Raw genomic sequence first — 20,328 nt, 5'->3', positions numbered from 1 at the left:
ACCTATGTGAAACCAGCAAGTCACACTCGACTGGGGCACAGGGAGCCCTATATTCTCTCTGGCATCTCCAGTATTCTGGCTGACAGCAATGCTGAAGGTGAGGCACTAACTCAGCAATAAAACACCTATTCAAAAAAGTTTAGCAAACTTCCCTCACTAGAAAGTAGTAATTTTGAATGGAATTCATTTAAAATAGCTTAGGATTATCTCAAGTAAGTTGGCTCCGCCTTGTCAATGTGTTCTTTCAACAGTCCACACTGCCTAGAGTGAAGAAATGTCCAACAGCAGCTCCATCAGCCACTTCCTCCTGCTGCCACTGGCAGACACGAGGCAGCTGAAGCTCCTGCACTTCTGCCTTTTCCTGGGCATCTCCCTGGCTGCCCTCCTGGCCAACGGCCTCATCATCAGCACCGTAGCCTGCGGCCACCACCTGCACGCCCCCATGTTCTTCTTCCTGCTCAACCTGGCCCTCACTGACCTGGGCTGCATCTGCACCACTGTCCCCAAAGCCATGCACAATTACCTCTGGGACATCAGGATCATCTCCTACTCAGGATGTGCTGCTCAAGTTTTCTGTTTTGTTTTCTTTATGTCAGCAGAATATTTCCTCTTGACCATCATGTGCTATGACCGCTACGTGTCCATCTGCAAACCCCTGCACTACGGGACCCTCCTGGGCAGCAGAGCTTGTGCCCACATGGCAGCAGCTGCCTGGGCCAGTGGCTTTCTCACTGCTCTGCTGCACACGGCCAATACATTTTCCCTGCCATTGTGCCAGGGCAATGCCCTGGGCCAGTTCTTCTGTGAAATTCCACAAGTCCTCAAGCTCTCCTGCTCCAAATCCTATCTCAGGGAACTTGGGCTGATTGTGGTTAGCGCATGTTTAGCATTTGGCTGTTTTGTCTTCATTGTTTTCTCCTATGTGCAGATCTTCCGGTCTGTGCTGAGGATCCCCTCTGAGCAGGGACAGTACAAAGCCTTTTCCACCTGCCTCCCTCACCTGGCTGTGGTCTCCATGTTTATCAGCACTGACTTGTGTGCCTACTTGAAACCCCTCTCCATCTCCTCCCCATCCCTGGATCTGACACTGTCAGTTCTGTACTCAGTGCTGCCTCCAGCCCTGAACCCCCTCATCTACAGCCTGAGGAATCAGGAGATAAAAAGTGCAGTATGGAAACTGATGACTGAATGGCATCAGAAAAATTAAACAACTTGCCAGTTTCCGCAAATCATTTGCAATTCAAGTAATCTTGGATTGTTATTGGTGGTTTCATTTTGGAGGTTCTTTTTACTTGGTTTTCTTTTTAATATTATCCACAAAGAAATGTCATAATTTGTACCAATTCTCATTTCCCCAGGGCAGCGTTCCAGAGCGTCCTCATGCATCTGCCAACAACATCCGCTTTCTGCAGCCCTGGCCTCTCCCCAGCTCACACAGGTGCCACATTCTTACAGGCACAGACACGGCAGCACTGGCTCAGGAGCCCCTGTTTGCATTGCACAGAGCAGGCGTCAGCACCCCCATGGTGCTGCTGTGGGGAGATGGAGCTGAGTGAGCAAATATGCCATCAGCCCCTGAGGCCAGCATGGGCCTCTCCCTGATCTCCTCCACCTACCTAATTATTTTAATTTTGGAATCAGGGGCTCTCAGGCAGAGACACAGTGGGTAGGAATAACAGTTCTTTACTGGTATATATATTTATATAAAGGCAAACAAAAAAACAACATCTAAGAAATTAATAATAAAATGGAATAGGAACCTAGTAAGTGTTCATTTGGTTGTGGGCTACTTTATCCTGTGGTGCATGTACTGTCCCAGCTAGCAGGTGAGCAAGGGGATGTGTGGTGATTCCAGATGGCTGCAGGGTTGCTGGGAGTGATGACAGCTGTGTTCCGGATGGGAAGGGTGGAGGAGGGACTCTGCTCACAGATCTCAGGGTCAGTGTCAGTCCTGGTGCTCCAACGGATACGTGGATGTGGAGGTGGAGGTAGGAGGACGTCCAGGCAGGAAGTTGTTGGTGGGACGGCTGGGAGTGGGGCCGCTCTGCTTCTGCAAGCACCATGGCCCTGCTCTTGGACAAACAGTTTTCTGCTAGGAGAGCCCTACATACTGCTCCACACATCTTTTTTAAAGGCCATAAAACCAACTCCAAACACTCTGCCTACAGCAGCTTTCCACACAGAACTGCAGAAATCCAGGACAACTTCAAGTGAGTGTTGGAAGGATTTTGTCCTGTTCCTAACAGCAGAATTCTAAATGATCTGATGCAATTTTATTCACATGTAGCATGAGAGCTGATGTTTTTCTATTAGAATTCTATTAGAATATTTGATAATGAGTGACAAGTCTTGGGAGCATGTGGTACAGGGCTGGGATATGGGAACATGAGTATATCCTTCAAAATGATCAATTTAATTGTCCATTTTATTACTCTTTTATTTATTCCACCTAATATGACAAGCCAAGCTTTGCTTGGAGGCAAAACAGGCATGGGATGCACTATGGTTCTCTGCAGGGTAGCAGGGATGGCAGTGACAAAGCCAGCAATCTGCTTCATTGTGAACTGCATCCCAGTGTGGGTATAAGTAGCATGGGATGGTTAACAGCTCCTTTCCTGCATGAGATACAAAAAAAAGGTTGCAAATGGTCTTGTTGCAAGCATGCAGTAAAGAACTGATCCTGCTATCCTAATGAAGCTTTGGCTTAGGTAATTACACTTTTCCTATTCACCTTTTGACAAAGACACTTCAGGTTTCTCCCCATACTTGCAATGCTGGCAGTTGCTGTTTCCCATTTACTGTTCTTCCCCAGAGAGTGATGGTACAGCTGCTGCTTTGAAACAAAAAGCCCTGACATCTGGATATCCTGAAGGAGCATGAAATGCTGATTAAGTGTTAATATTGGTAGCTACCCAGATCTTCACTTACCAGTACTCTGAAGCACCAGCAGTGTTGCCCGATGCCCCAAACAGAACACAAACTAACAGAGTTAGTTTATGCGGTGCTTTATTCAGGGCCCGGGGAACCTGCGGACTAGCGTCCAAAGTCAGGATCCCACAGTTCCCTTTTTCCATCAGGTTTTTATACCTTTTTACAAAGTGGTCTACGTGCAAAAATACACATTCTTCAAAACAATACAGATACATAAATCTTGCAGGTATCATTCCTAAAAGTTATAAATTCTGCATGCTTGTCTACTCAGAACTATAGGCTACCCCCCTTAATCCCCCTTGTATGTTTGCCCATCACCAGAACCCTTTATTCATTATTATTATACTTTAGCCTTATCTTGAAAGTTTCTAGATGTCCTATATGCTCTACTAAATCCTTTGATTATTGTTTTCACAGTTCTAAATGTTCTATATGCTCTACTAATTCTTTTCACTATTGTTTCACAAGATAGGTTCTCAGGGCCTGCCCGAAAACTGCAGTTTTCTAAGCCTTAACATGACTACTACTATATCTACATTAGTCCTTTTTCTCATTATTTCGGTATCAAGACCATGGTTCCCAGCTGCAGAGTAGAGCACATTCTTTACCTCTGGTCCCCTCCTGACTGGGCCAAGGGCCACTGCATGAGCGATTTCCTGTTTGATCTGGGCAAAAGCTTGCTGTTGTTCAGGGCCCCAATGGAAATCGTTCTTCTTGCGAGTGACCTGGTAGAGAGGGCTCACAATCTGGCTGTACTCAGGGACGTGCATTCTCCAAAAGCCGATAGCACCTAGAAAAGCTTGTGTCTCCTTCTTGCTTGTTGGTGGGGACATTGCAGTGATCTTATTGATGACCTCAGTGGGGATCTGACGCCGTCCATCCTGCCACTTCACTCCCAGGAACTGGATCTCTCGGGCAGGTCCTTTGACTTTGCTCTTTTTAATGGCGAAACCGGCTCCCAGCAAAATCTGGATGATCTTCTCTCCTTTCTCAAACACCTCCATTGCTGTGTTCCCCCACGCAATGATGTCATCGATGTACTGCAAATGTTCTGGAGCCTCACCCCTCTCCAGTGCAGCCTGGATCAGTCTGTGGCAGATGGTGGGGCTGTGCTTCCACCCCTGGGGCAGTCGGTTCCAGGTGTACTGCACGCCCCTCCAGGTGAAAGCAAACTGAGGCCTGCACTCTGCTGCCAAAGGAATGGAGAAGAATGCATTTGCAATGTCAATGGTGGCATACCACCTTGCTACCTTGGACTCCAGCTCGTACTGGAGTTCCAGCATGTCCGGCACGGCAGCGCTCAGCGGTGGAGTCACTTCATTCAATGCCCGATAGTCCACAGTCAGTCTCCATTCTCCATCAGATTTCTGCACAGGCCAGATAGGACTGTTGAAGGGTGAGTGGCTCTTGCTGACCACCCCTTGGCTCTCTAGATCACGGATCATTTTGTGGATGGGGATCACAGCATCTCGATTTGTCCGGTACTGCCGGTGGTGCACTGTCATGGTGGCAATTGGCACCTGTTGCTCAGTCACTTTCAGGAGTCCTACTGCAAAGGGGTTTTCTGACAGTCCAGGCAAGGTGTTCAACTGCTTAATGCTCTCTGTCTCTACAGTAGCTATTCCAAAAGCCCACCTGAACCCCTTTGGGTCTTTGTAGTAGCCCTTCCTGAGGAAGTCTATGCCTAGAATGCACGGTGCCCCTGGGCCAGTTACAATTGGATGTTTCTGCCACCCCTTCCCTGTCAGGCTAATCTCAGCTTCCAGCAAAGTGAATTCCTGTGATTCCCCCGTCACCCCAACAATGGAAACAGGTACCTTCCCCACATCTTCTGATGGTATCAGGGTGCATTGTGAACCAGTATCAACTAACACTTTATGTTTCTGTGGCTTTGACGTGCCAGGCCATCGCACCCACACTATCCAATAGATCCTGTCATCCCATGCCTCTCCCTGGCTAGAGGCAGGGCCCCTCTAGCCCTGGTTATTATTTCTTTCCTGGGCATACATAGTGGAGGTTCCTTCCAGGGGATCTGACAGAACATCCTCCTTGCTGTAATACCCTGCACCTTGCTTGTGGGAGGTTGAGGCTACCTTCATTTTAGTGCAGCTCCCTCGGTTAGCATTTCCCTCCCTGAGCTGATGCACCTGTGCTGCCAGGACAGAAGTGGGTTTCCCATCCCATTTTCCCATGTCTTCCCCATGATCTCGCAGGAAGAACCGAGGTCAGCTTGTGAGGTGTACCCTCTCTTCCTAGCTAGGGGAATTGGGTTCTAGATTTGGGACCTGTGACTCGTACTGGTGCCACAATGATCTTCCTTATCTCCTCTCCTATCTCCTTTCTCATCTCTTTCCTCATCTCCTCCTTCATATCCCTCATCTCACCTCTCAACCCTCTCATTCCCTTCACCTCCTCTTGGACTTTTTGGAGGTCCTTGACCACGGCAGAGACATTAGCCTGCATTGGGCCATTCATCATACTCTCAAAATTTCTGAGTTTGCTGGCAACAGAACACACTGTCTCTTGGTGGTTATCAGCATTGATCATTGCAATGAAGGTGGTGTATTGAGATCGCCCCAGGTTTGCCAAATTCCATAGCATCTGCCCTGTGCACCTGACCTTGTCAGGGTCATTGTCATGCTGTCCATCCCTCCCAAAAGTACCTCTAATACTGCCACTTCTCTCAGCTGCTGGATCCCTTTCTCAAGGGTCTTCCAGCGCATTCTATGGTGGTGCTCCTGCATTCTCTCTTTGTGGACAAAACTCTCTCTCACACTCATTAAAAGCTGGTCCCAGAGGGAAAGGAGGCCCTGCTCCCTTACGAATATCTGGTCCACACCTGAATCCTGGGCCAAGGATCCCAAATTCCTGGCCTCAGTTCCATCCAGTTGTACATCTGTTCCTTTAAGGTCCCAGACCTGAAGTAACCAAGTTGTAAAAGGCTCACGGCCCCACCGAGCAATGTCTTTTCACAGGTTAAGGAGACTTTCATATGAGAGGACTCAGTGATGATCTGAACCTCTGGTTCTCTTGCTGGTTGTGAGGGCCCTCCTTTCTGATCCCCATTATCTAGTTGCCTTGTTTTAATCATAGATTTTCTGGTTTCCACAGGGGCGACTGCTGCTGGCTGTGGCTGCTCCTGTGATCCAGCTGGAACCTGGACAGATACAACATCTCTGGGTTCCACTGCAGCATCATCAGACTCTCCCTCTTTAGGGCAGGGGGAGGGTTTCTCACCATCTGGGGAAAGTGCTCCTTCAACATCTGGCCATGCTCCTTCAACATCTGACCTATATCCTTCACTAGAGCCCCCACCCACTATGGGTGGTTCATTTCTGCGATGGGCTGTGGGGCAGCATCAGGCTCTGGGGCAGCATCCCTTGCCCCTGGGGCAGGATCAGGCTCTGGGGCAACATCTCTATTTCCTGGGGTAGGTATCAGGGTTGTTATCCAAGCCAATATTCCCTTGTTTCTGAATGCTAAATAGAACAGGCCTATCAGCAACATCAGCCACTGATTAATAACACTAGCAATTAAAGCAGATCTGAAATCCTTGAAAACTGCTGGGGTAATTAACCTCAAAAAATGGGGTGATGGGTTGGGAGAAAATTTCCCTTGCATTCATTACCTCACAGTAAGTACCATTATTGAAATAACCCCAGAAACACGCAGTTAGAGTACGATAGCTCTGGATCCATGCTGCCACTTCCCAGAAAAAAAATTTAAAAAATGAATTTCTGACATAATCAATCCACCAAACGAATCAGATAATAGCTACAGTAACTTTGGTGAGGGAGCCCGTACTGAAATAAGGGTTTGCAAATGGGAGAGAGATATCTGTGACCACATGGAGCCCAAACCGGATTAAACCAGAAAACATTGCCATTTTAGAGAGCTGTTATTCCTGTTGACTCTCTACTCAGTGTCCTCTGCCCTGTGTTTGGACACCAAAATGTGTCCTGGTTTGAAGGACAGGTGTCTGCTGATAAAGGCAGAAGTTTTTCTTTGAAATAGAGGTTTTAATTCCACTCTCTTCAAGTATTATGATTGTTTAAATCAAGAATTCTGGCAGAGATAGGGGAGTAGGAATAATAGCACTTTTACTAATATTTCTAACTGTACAAGCAGAAACAACAGCAGTTGCTAAAATTACCTACAAAACAGAACAGATAACTCTGTTCCAGTCCTTTCTTTAGCTGCAGGAACACTCTCTCTGTGCTCGGTCCCGGTGCTGAAGCTGGAACAATGCCTGGAGCTGCAGAGAGCAAGAGGGAACGGAGGCGGGAGGGGGAGGGGTGGCCACGCCAGTCTCGGGTGGGAACGGGCTGGAGCGGCGGCTCCTCGCTCACCGTTTGTGTCCAGGTGATCAGTTGTGCCCACAGAAGCAGGAGGCTGGAACGGGGCAGATGCAGGGCAGGTGATCACAGACCGTCTGGCTCTCCTGTGTTGGCTGTGTGGCTGCAGAGGGGAGGTCCTCCTCCGAGCTCCCAGGAAACATGAGTAGCCCCTCTGGAAGCCGCTCCCACCTACCACTTTGTCTAGAGTTGTCAAAGAACCTGGGTGTAACCGGGCCAGCTCCATTGGTATGATAATGGGAAAAATTCTTTAAATTGACACAGTAATAAAAAAACACTCAACCCCCAACACCCAGAAATGAGCACCCAAGCACTGAGCCCTGGGTCACCACAAAATCCGAGGCACCCTGTGAAGGGCACACCCAGCCCCTGCTCACACCTGGCACCACCATTCCCCTGGAAAACCAACAACGGAACCCTCATTCCTTACATACCATCTCACTGGGGCCCCCATCCCTGGGATCCATCCCATGGTCACAAATCCCTGGTGGACACATTGTTCTGGGACCCTCATCCCTGAGTCTGAATCCACCCAACAATTGGGAATCCCATTCCCATGGGACCCCATCTCTGGCACCACAGTCCCCGGAACACCCATCCTTGGTGTCCACTTACCCCTAAACCCATGATCCACCTAAGCCTCCAAATTCGTGCAAAATACATTCCTCACCATGTTCAACCATGAACCACATGACCTGTCCTGTTCCCACCATGCCCCCACCAAAGGCCACCTATACATGAGGACAAGACACGACTTCATTTCCTGTCCCTTCATCCCATGAACCGCCAGCCAGAGGATAGGTGGCCCCAGCAGCGAGTGACAGCCAGTGCCCATGGCCGGGGACACTGGGATGGCCAGGAAGGTGTTGCTGCTCCTGTGGGGTAAGTGCCCCGGGCACGAGCCTGATGCCTGGGGATGGGCCCTGGTGAGGCAGAGAGCAGTGGGAAGGGGGCACAGGGGGCTGGGGGATCCCCTGGGGGTCCCCAAGGCCATTAGAGTCAGGGCATGGGCATGTACCCCAGTGTGACCAGAGCCATGGAGTGGTTGTGGGGACAGGAACAGGGGGACAGGAACAGGGGAAGTAGGATGTGAGGATGGAAACAGGGGGATTGAGGTGTGGGGACAAGGATGTGGAAATAGGAACTCTGGGGCTGGGACAGCTCTGGGGACAGGGAGGCAGAGATGCAGGGACAGGGACAAGGGCCACGTGCAGATGGATCATGGGGACAAGTGGCATGGGAATGGGATCATGGGCACAGGGTCATGGGGATGTGTCCATAGGGACAGGTGCTGTAGGGCTGGTGGAGGTGACTTGTGCACACATGGAGTGTCCACAGTGTCCCCATGTCCTGCCTCAGCCCAGGGTAATTGAGGTGTGCCTGTCCCCAAAACATCCATGCGACACAAATGTTCCCCTGTGGACAGTTTTGGGACAGACACCACACCAGGTCCCCCAGGTGCTGCTGTCCCTGCAGGGCCACCCCCACCCAGCCCTGTCCCTTCTCCCTTCCAGCCCAGACCCTCAGCCTCGCTGGTGAGTCCTCGGGGGATGCCATGTCCCTGCCCCTCTGTCCCCAGCCCCGAGTTGATCCTGGCAGGCTGGTGTCCCCTGTCACCTGCAGGTGCCCAGAGCACCCAGCTCCTGGTGGAGCCCCCTGGACATCGGTGGTGCTGTGGAACCGGGTGACACTGACCTGCCAGAGCTCAGGGACCGCCGGTGCCACCACCTGGTACAAGGACGGGTGGCCCTGGTGGTGGGATGGACCCGACAGCTTCACTGTCACCGAGAGTGGCACCTACAAGTGTCACAGACCTGCCAGTGGGCTCTGCCTTACTGTGATTGTGTCAAATGGTGAGGAGGGATCTGAAATGCTCAAGGGGGCTCCCTAATAAGTCTGCCTGGCTTTCACTCTGTTTGTGGCCTCACACCCCTCATGCGGTGAGATGCTGTCCTCTGCACACAGGGACATCCCAGCGCATCCCAGTCCATCCCAGTGCATCCTAGATCATCCCAGTGCATCCCAGTGTGGTGGGATCCCATGGGAACAGCTGTGCCATGGGGCTGCTGCTGGTGTCCCTGGGACTCTCCCGTGCAGAAGACACTAGAGCCAGATGTCCCTGGTTCCATGGGCACCCGCTTTGGACCCGTATTGGGCTCCTCAGTGTGACGAGAACCTCCTGTCCCGCAGAGCGACTGGTGCTGCAGGTGCCAGCCCGGGCACTCCTGGAGGGGAACAAAGTGATACTTCACTTCCGGGGCTGGCAGGACAAGCCTGTCACCAGGGTGCAATTTTACAAGGACAAGAAGAGCTGGAGGAGTCCCTCAGGGGCACAGATCTGTCCCTGACATGCGCAGTGCTGAGTGGTCAGGACATTTACTCAGAATCAGGAAGGTTTTGGGGTGGTGCTGGAGGGCCTTGGACGGATTTTGGGAAATTTTTAAGTGATCTGGGGGGAATTTGGAGGTTCTCCCTCCATTCCAGACTTGAGCTTCTAGGGACTCAAGGGGATTCAGAGCACTCGAGGTCTTCAGGAGTTCTGGGGAGCACAAGAGCTGCTCAGTGATCCTAGGGGAAATCGAGGGTGCAGTGGGGTTTGAGGATTCCTAGAGGGGTCAGGGCCCTGGGGACCCCACAGTTACCCTTCCCCTCTTTCCTTTGCAGCTGCCAGGAAGCAGCAGGAAAGGTGAGTGGGGGGGCTCAAACCACACTCTAGCCTTTGACCCCAACCCCCAAGACCTCCCATTCCCCCCACACATCCCCTTTATTCCCTCAGGGCCCCCCAGATCCCCCGGCCTCCCCAGAGGAGGGGGAGGTGCTGTACACCCATGTCGTGAGCACCAAGCAGACAGGGGGTGAGTCTGGGCTGGGACAAATGCAGAGAGACATGTCACCCATGAGTGTCCCCCTGCCCAGATGTCACAGCCAGTGTCTCTCACAGTGTTCCCCCGTGCCACCACACTGCAGGATCCCCAGGTGACCTATGCAGAGCTGCCAGTAACCCATGGGCGACCGCGGGAATGCGGGGACATCTATGGGATTGTGCTGTGACACTCGGAGCGCAGCTGGGCACAGGGGGACTCTGGGGTGAACTGGGGGCATGGGGGTGGCTCCACGGATACTGGGGGCTCTAAGGGCACTGGGGGAACTGGGGACAATGGGGGGCTCTCGGCGCACTGTGGGACCCCACCCATGGGCAGCCACACATGTGTGTCCCCCCACTGCTCCCATGGGTGCTCATGATCCACAGGTTAGTGGACACAATTGGGATGTCAAGTGTGAGGCTGCACAGGGCACCCAAAGCTCACAATGCCCCCTGAACCCCTAAGGCCTTCCCCACCCTCCTCCCACTAACACCAGTGGTTCCCCATTCCACATCCAGGTACTCCCAGAACACTCAGACACTTCCCTATTCCCTCCTCACTCTGTTCCCTGTACCCTCAAGGCCTCACTATTTCCCCTCCCAGTGCCTCTCCATTGCTCCCAGTAGATCAAGATGATTCCCATTCTCTCTCCCAGTGCCCCTGTACTCCCAGTGCCTCTGCAATGCCCGTCTCAGCACTCCCAGTACACCCACAGCTCCTCATCTCTCCTCCCAGTGCTCGGGAAACACATGACTTGTTGCTCTCCTAGTTGCACCAAAATGCAGCTTTTTGGTTCAGCTGGCAGAGATGGTGTTTCTTTGTCCAGCTCTCAGGCTTTAGGAATGGGATTCTCCAATTTTGGGCTCCCACTAAAACCTGTGCGCTGGATTCCCTTCTGTCCTGTGTCAAACCCCTCCTGTGCCTTGTTCCCCACACAATAATGTCACAAAACCCCTGGGGATATTCTTCAGCCTCCCGCTTTTCCAGGGCAGTGGGGATCAAGCCATGGCTCAGGGTGGGATGCTAGGGAAAGGAGAAGTTGGATGTCTCATAATATTTCGGAACTCCTGTGTGGGGCAGGGTAGGTCAGGCCTTGCTTTTGGTGACACAGGGCCCCATGTGTCAGTCAGTCTGTCAGCCATGGCACACTGGGGGCAATGGGGCACTCTGCCAAACCGAGCTCCTGAGTGGCCAAGTAACTAGGAGTCCCACCTTGGGAGTGGCCTATGGTGGCCAAAAAGCTTAAAAGGCAGAGCATGAGGTACCCAAGTGTCTTATTCTGTCTTGTATTGGAGTGTCTGCCCCATCCATGCTGGAACCCAAGAGTTGGAAACAGTCTTGGTTTTGAAGTGAAACATCTGCCAAGGAAAGCAGGAACCTTCCTGGAATGGAAAGAGGAGTGGTCCCACCAAATTGATATAAATGTGAAAGTTATGTGGATTCCCAGGAAAAAATGTTAGAAAAAGAATAATAGTTCATTTCTAGGAAATTTATAGAGGACAACTCAACAAACAGCAAGACAAGAACTGAAATTTCAGCTCAGATCTGTTGGTTAATCTTTGGAGCAATTATGGCCACAGCCAGCAGGGGGCGCTGCAGGGAGCACTCCCGGCCAGCAGGGGGCGCTGCAGGGAGCACTCCCGCCCAGCAGGGGGCGCCCCGGTGCCAGCTCCAACCCCTCAGGGGCCATGGCGGCCTCGGGCGGGAGGGACGAGCCCAAATCGCTCCTTTGGCAAACTCACGCTTTGCACCAATCAGTGCCGGCACCAGCACCGGCAGCGCCCGGGCAGAAGAGACGAAGGCAGCAGCTTGGATCCTGGTGCCCGGTGGCAGCGGAGCAGTGTCCCGGCCCAGGCACACACCCTGCGCAACACCCGCCACCGCTCTCCCTGATGGGAACGCAAGGAAGGCAGCACCCAACCCCAGGCAGGTCTCAGGCCCACAGCAGCACCTCTTGTGCCTTTCCACCACAATTCCTGAAAACCCTCATCCTCTCACTGCCTTTTCCTCCTTCAGCCCTGGCACAGCAGCTCTGGGAATGTTGAATTCCCCTGGCATGTTGAGGAAGGCAGGTGCTCCTTGCTGACACTGCCAGGGCTCCTCAGGGCTCCAGAGCACGTTTGGAGCTGCTGCTCTTCCTGGGCCACTGCTGGTCCTGACACAGCAGCCACAGGGGGAGGAGAAGGAGGTGGAGGATGGAAAGGGGGAGGATGAAGGGGAGGAGCAGGCCCTCGATGATCTGTTGTAATTAGGGTCAGGGCTCATGAAGGTCAGCTGGGCTGCAAAACCACCCCTGTGCACAAAAGCACAGCTCTTCTGGCTCTCTGAGGGATTTTGCACTACTGTGGCTGAACTGGAAATATTTTGGGGCTCAGATGCCTCTAGCTCTGCCTACAAGATGCTTCTTTGGATGCAAGGAAAGTTTTCTGGACCTTCTCACCATGGCCACTGCACAGGGATGGGCATTGGCCAGCCCTGCTCTGGCCAGCCCCAGGTGGCAGCCAGGACCTGAGGCTGTCCCGCCCCCTTGGCTTTGATTCTCACAGCTTTCAAGCTCCTGCAAGGGTGGGAATTCTTTCTGTGGCCAAAAAAGGCCTGGCTGTGGTTTGCTCAGCCCTGCAAAAAGCACAAAAGCCAGTGTGAACCCAAGCAGTGGCTCTGTGAGGCCCTTTGATGGTTTTCAGAGCAGGGCTGCCTGGAAAGCCCCCTGCAGGGGCAGCTGTGAGGGAACCAGTCCGGAAATGCCGCAATTGATCATTTGATGCCTGTCCCCAAGGCACTGAGATAGCCCCAGAACTGCTGCAAAGACAACAATCTGCTCAACAGCCTGACCAGGACTCTCCTAGGTCTAAGCTGAGCCTGCAGATCTAAACACACAGAACACTATTTCTCCTGGGTTAATTCAGATGCTGTGTTTTATGTCCAATAAGAGGCACAAACATCCTGTGCCCCAAGGCAATGGGGGAGGAATGGGTAGACCCTGGAGGAACTGGGAGCACTGGAATGGGAAGCTCTGGGCAACCCCATATGGGGACTTTTCATTCGTGGCCGCATCCTGGGCGGAGTGGGCAGCCACGGGAACCAAGGGGGAGGGAACACATGGGGCAGGGATCTCTAGTTCCCCCAGTGCCCCCAGTGCCATAAGTGTCACAGCACATTCCCGTAGATGTCCCCGCATTCCTGTGGTCGCCCATGGGTTGCTGGCAGCTCCGCATAGGTCACCTGGGGATCCTGGAGTGTGGTGACACGGGGGGACACTGTGAGAGACACTGACTGTGACATCTAGGCAGGGGGACACTCATGGGTGACGTGTCACTCTGAGTGTGTCCCAGCCCAGACTCACCCCCTGTCTGCTTAGTGCACACGACGTGGGTGTACAGCACCTCCCCCTCCTCTGGAAAGGCCAAGAGCTGTGGGGGTGCCCTGAGGGAATAAAGGGGATGTGTGGGAGGGAACAGGAGGTGTTGGGGGTTGGGGTCAAAGGCCAGAGTGTGATTTGAGCCCCCCACTCACCTTTCCTGCTGCTTCTTATCAGCTGCAAAGGAAAGAGGGGAGAGGTAACTGTGGGGTCCCCAGGGCCCTGACCCCCATCAGGAATCCTGAAACCCCACTGCACCCTCGATTTCCCCCAGGACCCATGAGCATCCGTGGTGCCTCCCAGAACCCCTGAACCACCCCAGTGCTCTGTGCCCCCAGAATGTCAAGCCTGGTAGAATGGCTCAACCTCCAAATTCTACCCAGGACCATTGTATGAACCCACTAAATCCCTGTAAGGCCTCCAACACCCCTACAAACCCTTTAGTACTCTGGGAAAGACTCTGAGTGCTTAAGCCACTGGCTGTGGGTGCCGCCCCATCAGTCCCACAATTCCATGGCCCCCATTGTCCCCGGGGCCCCCAATTGTCCCCATTGTCACCCACCCATGTTGTTCCATCGGTGCCAACCCACAGCTCCACCTACAAGCAGGACAAGGAAGAGGAGGGACCCACCAAGGCCTGCGGCTACTGGTGGGGACAGAAGGGACACATCAGGGTCACCTGTCACTGCAGGGCTCCTGCAATCCCAATGACCCCGTGTGACCCCACCTGTGTTCCAGTGGTGTCCAGTGGTTCCCTGTGGTGTCACCTCCAGGGCCAGCTCTGGGCTGAGTGCCCGGAACACACGGTGCCCGTCCTGTCCCAGCTGGTTGGTGGCCACGCACTGGTAGGTGCCCGAATGTCCCACATCGACGGCCCCAAGCTCCAGGAGGGAACCCCGGGCCAACTCGTGCCCGTTGTGCAGCCAGGTGAAGGTGACAGGGGCTGAGCCCACCTGCACTGAGCAGCGCAGGGTCACGGGGTCACCTGGGCACACCTGGAGTGCCGGGGGACTGGGAGTGATGGTGGCATTGGCCACGGGCACTGCAGGGACAGAGACAGGGCTGGCACCTGGTGAGGCGGGGATGGGAATGCTTTGGGTGGTGTCACCTCAGTCTGGGGGCCCCACTCACCCAGGACAGTGACATTCAGGGGGACACTCTCAGCCACGTTGTCCCCATCGCTCACCCGACACTGGTAGTGGCCGCTGTCATTGTCCCCAAGGTTCCACAGCTCCAGGTCAGGTCCTCTGCTTAGAGGTGACCCCAAGCCTCCCCGGTGCCAGGAGAAGGACAGGGGACCTGTCCCCATGGCCACTGTGCAGCTCAGCACCAGGCGGTCCCCAACTGCCACCCGTGCCCCGGGGGGCTGCACGGACATGGACACCCCTGAGGGCGGAACCCCTGCAGGGGGACATAGGAGGGATTGGGGACATGGGAAGAGTGGGGAACAGCAGGGGGGAGTGAGAGACTCAGAGAGTGGGAGGATCAGAGAGGGGGTGGGGGGATCTCAGTGAGGCTGAAAGGGGTGAAGTGGGGTGGACGCTTCGAAAGGGAAGGAAGGAACCCCAGGGAAGGATGGGATATTCAGAGAGGGGACACAAGGTGAAAGTTGAAGGGATGCACAGGAAAGATTTTGGGGACCCAGACAGTGATGGAAGGGCCATGGACAATGGAGGGACATCAGAGAGGGAGAGGGACACCCAGGAAGAACTGTGGGGATCTGGTGGAGGATGCAGGAACCAGCAAGGATGATGTGGGGAACCAGAGAGAGAGCTGAGAAGGCAGGGCAGCACGCAGAGGGTTGAGCAGGAATGGGAGACCTGTGAGGGCTGTGGGGGCTCCCCGTGCCCATCCCTGCACTCACTGCGCACCGTGACGCCGAGCCGGGAGCTGCTCTTCCGCACGGTCCCCCCCTTGGAGCGCACCTCGCAGCTGTAATTCCCTGAGTGGGAGACCCCCACGGCGGGCACCAGGAGCTGCGGGGACCCCTGCGGGCCCCCCACCAACTGCCCATCTCGGTAGAAGCGGTACAGGAGGGGGGCTGGGGGCCGCAGGGGGCTGGGGGTGCTGAGGCAGCTGAGATTGAGGGGGGACCCCTCGGCAAGCTCGGGGGGACCCTCCAGCACCAAGACAGGCTTGAGCTCTGGGAAGAAGATGGGGGTGGGGACGGTGGTTCTGAGTACACTGATAAGTGGCTTTGGGGGTGTCAGGATATTGGGGTTCCAGTTGTGGGGGTGCTCACCGTGCACTGTCACTGTCACCGGTGCTGACGCTTTTGCTCCTGCTCGCACCAAGCCCCCACAGTGGTAGCGGCCGCTGTTGTGCATCTCCAGGGGCAACAGGGACAGCTCTGTGTTTTTGAGGGACCCCCTCAGCTCCTTGTCGTCCTTGTAAAATCGCACCCTGGTGACAGGATTGTCCTGCCATCCCCGGCAGCGCAGTGTCACCGTGTCCCCCTCCAGCAGTGCCCGTGCTGGCACCTGCAGCACCAGCCAGTCTGTGGGAGCAGAGAGTCGCGTCACACTGAGGAGCCCGAGACAGGTCCAGAGTGGGTGGCAACAGCACCGGGGATATCTGGGTGCAGTATCCACTGCATGGGAGGGTCCCAGAGACAGCAGGAGCACCCCCGTGACACAGCTGTCCCTGTGTGCAGGGGACAGGCTCTCGGCACACGAGGGATGTGCATCCATTCACCGAGTGAAACCCAACCAGACCTATCAGGGAGCCACCCTGAGCATTTCAGATCCCCACTCACCTTGTGATACCATCACGGGGGGGCTGAGCCCACTGCTGGGTCTTTCACACTGGTAGGTGCCACTCTCGGTGACAGTGAAGCTGTCGGGTCCCTCCTGCCACCAGCGCCGCCAGTCCTTGTACCAGGTGGTGGAACCGGCGGTCCCCGAGCCCTGGCACGTCAGTGTCACCCTGTCCCACAGCACCGCCGGCGTCCAGGGGGGCTCCACCAGGAGCTGGGTGCTCTGGGCACCTGCGGGTGACAGGGGACACCAGCCTGCCAGGGCCACCACGGGGCTGGGGACAGCGGGGCAGGGACATGGCATCCCCCGAGGACTCACCAGCGAGGCTGAGGGTCTGGGCTGGAAGAGAGAAGGGACAGGGCTGGGTAGGGCTGGCACCATGGGGACAGCAGCACCTGGGGGACCTGGTGTGGTGTCTGTCCCCAAACTGTCCCCACAGGAGCACTGGTGTAGCATGGAGGTTTTGAGGACAGAAACACTGAAGTAACCCTGGGCTGAGGCAGGACATGGGGACATTGTGGACACCCCATGTGTGCACAGGTCACCTCCCCCTGCCCTAAAGCACCTGTACCCGCAGCCACATCCCCATGGCCCTGTGCCCGTGATCCTATTCCCATGGCACCTGTCACCATGCCCCATCTGCACAGAATGTGACCCTTGTACCTGCATCCCTGTCTCCCTGTCCCAAACAGCTGCCCCGACCCCAAGGTTCCTTTGGCCACATCCTTGTCTCCACACCCCGATCCCCTGTTTCCATCCTCACATCCCAGTTCCTCTGTTTCTGTCCCCACGGCCACCCCATGACTCTGATCACACTGGAGTACATGCCCATGCCCTGGCTCTGCTGGCCTTGGGGACCTCAGCGGTCCCCACAGCCCCCCTGTGCCCCCTCCCCACTGCTCTCTGCCTCACCAGGGCCCATCCCCAGGGCGTCAGGCCCGTGCCCGGGGCACTCACCCCACAGGAGCAGCGTCACCTTCCCGGCCATCCCGGTGTCCCTGGCCATGGGCACTGGCTGTCACTCGCTGTTGGGGCCACCTGTCCCCTGGCTGGCGGCTCTTGGGATGAAGGGACAGGAAACGAGGTCACGTCTTGTCCTCACGTGTAGGTGGCTCTTGGTGGGGGCAGGGTGGGGACAGGATGGGGGCAGGGTAGGGATCTTGTGAGACGTGAGGGTGATGGTGGAATATGGTAGGGACAGAGTTTTGCCAGAATTTGGAGTCTGAGGTGTTGCAGGGAGCCAGGGATGGGTGTCCAGGGCATGGGGGTCAGGGGAAAAAAGGGACCCTCAGGAAGGGGTTTGTGGTGGAACTAACAGCCATTGGGATGGGATCAAGGCAATGGTGGTGCTGGGCAATGGGAGAGCTGGGACTGTTGTCCAAGAGAGGGGAGGAGAGATCAAAAGAACGGGGGTATCATGATTTGGTTCCCGGGGGGAAACAGGGATGTGCAATGGCTGGGTAGGCACACAGGTCACAACTCCTTCACAGGGTGTCTCAGATTTTGGCTGACTCAGTGCCCAGCACAGCCCCCACAGGGTGTTCATGGCCAGGGGGGCACCCAGACTTGTCCTGAGAGGTTCTGCCTCTCTGCCCCACACACCCCTGGGCTTTTTCCTGGCTCACACATCCCAGGGAACACCTGAGCAGGTAAGAGATGGGCCATCCCAGAAAGGGGAAAAGGGGACTGGGGTGTGCAGGTAGTGGTTGGGGAGCTGTGGGGGATGAGGATCTCTGGCTGTGCTCCCCCAAGATTTTCACTTTCTCTTTCCTGCAGCAGAAGGAAGAGGCTGTTTGTACTGAGGCCAGGACGTGGATTCTGTTGTGGGGACACATCCAGAGGGGTCCTGCTCTGAGAGAAAAGGGCTCCTCTGGGCTGGTGACACCTGGGTCTTATCCCAGGGGCCTCCTCGTTCTGGAGGTGCCACATCCTTGGGGATTCCTGTCCCAGAGTTGGCACATCCTGGGCACCTCTGTCCTGGGGTTCCTGAGCTTTCTCACTGTCCCCAGTGTGACCTTGGCACCTCGGGAGTGCCCAAACTTAAGGTGATTCCTGTGTTGACCTTGCCCTATGATGGGAAATGCCAGGTACATTGGGTTCCACTGCAAACTGTGTAAATGCCTGTTTGTCCCTCAGGCTCTGATTGCCTGGTAAATCCACTGCACCCTGCCCTGAATTCCCCTGCCTGGGAACTCCCTGCTCCTGCTGGGACACCCCTGTGCCCCAGAGCCACGTGTGAAACCCCTGCTCCATATTTCCACATTTTTCCCTCTCTACTGGTGTCCACATTCAGAACCCAATCATTCTTTCTGGTAGGTTTCAGAGGGCTGCACTTTTTGTTCAAGGAGGAAGGTCCTGGTCAGGTTGTTGAGCAGATCCTTGTGGGATTTCCAGCAGTTCTGGGGCTCTCTCAGTGCCTTGGGGACAGGCACCAAATGATCAATTGCTGCATTTCCGGACTGGTTACCTCACAGCTGCCCCTGCAGGGGGGGTTTCCAGCCAGCCCTGCTCTGAAAACCATCAAAGGCCCTCACAGAGCCACTGCTTGGGTTCACACTGGCTTTTGTGCTTCTTGCAGGGCTGAGCAAACCACAGCCAAGCCTTTTATGGCCACAGAAAGAATTCTCACCTTTGCAGCAGCTCGAAAGCTGCGAGAATCAAAGCCAAGGGGGCGGGGGAAGCCTCAGGTCCTGGCTGCCACCTGGGGCTGGCCAGAGCAGGGCTGGCCAATGCCCATCCCTGGGCACTGGGGCTGGGCCATGGCTGGGCCCACACTTGGATGGCCACTGGATTCAAGGAGCAGGAGTTTGGGAGCTCCTTGCAGCCTGGGGCTCCATTCCCCAGCTGCTCTTACCAGCTCAGATCCTGCAGGGGAGGAGCGAGATTGGGAAAATCAGGAACAGGATTTCTCTACAAATGAATTAAACCCAAAGTGTCCCCACCCCTGAGGACAGAAACCTTGTGTGCGATTGATTTGGAGCAGCACAGGGAGGGGGAAGCCCCCCAAGAGCTTCACAAATTTTTCATGGGGAGGGTCTCATCCATCTCCTGGTTGCCAGCACTGAGGCCCTGCAGGGGTTTTAAGTGTGGGGCTGTGTTTTGGGTGTTTTTGAGTGTCTGTGTCTTCCCTGACTGACACCAGCCCATGTCTGTTACCCCCAGTCAGCCCTGCTGGGGATTTTCACCCACAGAATGATCTTGGTGGGCTGTGCAATGGGGCCAAGGTGCTGCACCTGTGAGGGTTCCCAAATGGGGATTGAGGGCTCCCAGATGGGCGGGGCCAGCCAATGAGGGGGTGTAGAGTGGGTGGGTCACACCCTGAGTTGGGGCACCCCAGAGGTCACAGAGGTCACAGTGCCCCACTGAGGACAGAGGGGGATGGCAGGGCCCCCCTGCCCGGGACAGGGGTCTCCAGGATGTGCCCTACCCTGGACAGGGACTTGCTCAGGGAATGTGTCCAGGGACCCTGCCCAGAACCACCATCCCCCAGGACAGGATCTCCCCCACTGGGATGTGTCATTGCTGGGACAAAATCCAGAATGTGTCACCACCAGGACAGGATCCCCTCAGGCAGGACCCCCTGGATGTGCCCCCAGGACAGAACCCACCCCGTGTGACTCAGCACAAACAGCCTATTCCTTCTGCTGCAGGAGAGAGAAAGTGAAAGTATTGGGTGAGCACAGCCAGACACCCCCATCCCGCACAGCCTCTCCACCCCTCCCTGGAGTCTCTCCACCCCCTTTTCTCCTTTCCTCGGGCTACCCCAACCAGTTTTTTCCAAGGTGCTCTCCAGGATTTTTGAGTCAGGAACTGGGAGCAAGGTGGCATGGCACAAAATTGTGAAAGGGGAAAAAAGAGGAATAGAGAGAGGAGAATGTCAATGGCAGGGGACAGCACAGAAGTGAAGATACCCAGGACCCCCATGTGATGCCTGCCCAGGAAATTAGCACCCCAGTGTTGGGCCCTTGGTCACCACAAAATCTGAGGCACTAAGGGAAGGAGCTGTGATCCCTGGCCTGCCCAGACACTGCCATCCCTGGCACCCCCATTCCCCTGGAAACCCA

General features: G+C 55.1%; 2 protein-coding genes across 2 annotated transcripts; one reads left to right on the top strand and one right to left on the bottom strand.

The window, feature by feature from the left end:
* Window positions 1–274: 274 nt before the first annotated feature.
* On the top strand, window positions 275–1,207 carry LOC306815314 (olfactory receptor 14A16-like; the record flags this gene model as incomplete). The annotated part of the gene is made up of 1 exon (XM_079331900.1): window positions 275–1,207. One exon carries the CDS (start codon window positions 275–277, stop codon window positions 1,205–1,207), a length of 933 nt encoding a protein of 310 aa, XP_079188026.1.
* A 12,090-nt stretch (window positions 1,208–13,297) lies between these two features.
* On the bottom strand, window positions 13,298–17,292 carry LOC306815307 (Fc receptor-like protein 3; the record flags this gene model as incomplete). The annotated part of the gene is made up of 10 exons (XM_079331894.1): window positions 17,222–17,292; window positions 16,583–16,603; window positions 16,264–16,494; window positions 15,751–16,005; window positions 15,373–15,651; window positions 14,640–14,909; window positions 14,462–14,550; window positions 13,664–13,685; window positions 13,494–13,544; window positions 13,298–13,407 (listed from the first exon to the last, which is right to left on the bottom strand). The coding sequence occupies exons 1-10, from the start codon at window positions 17,268–17,270 to the stop codon at window positions 13,298–13,300; spliced, it is 1,377 nt and encodes a 458-aa protein (XP_079188020.1). The 5' UTR covers window positions 17,271–17,292.
* Between the last annotated feature and the right edge of the window lie 3,036 nt (window positions 17,293–20,328).

The sequence above is a fragment of the Erithacus rubecula genome (genome assembly GCF_903797595.1).
Source record: "Erithacus rubecula genome assembly, contig: scaffold_114_arrow_ctg1, whole genome shotgun sequence".
Lineage (NCBI taxonomy): Eukaryota > Metazoa > Chordata > Aves > Passeriformes > Muscicapidae > Erithacus > Erithacus rubecula.
The sequence above is the reverse complement of the archived record's forward strand: the minus strand, read 5'-3'. Positions and strand labels throughout refer to the sequence as shown.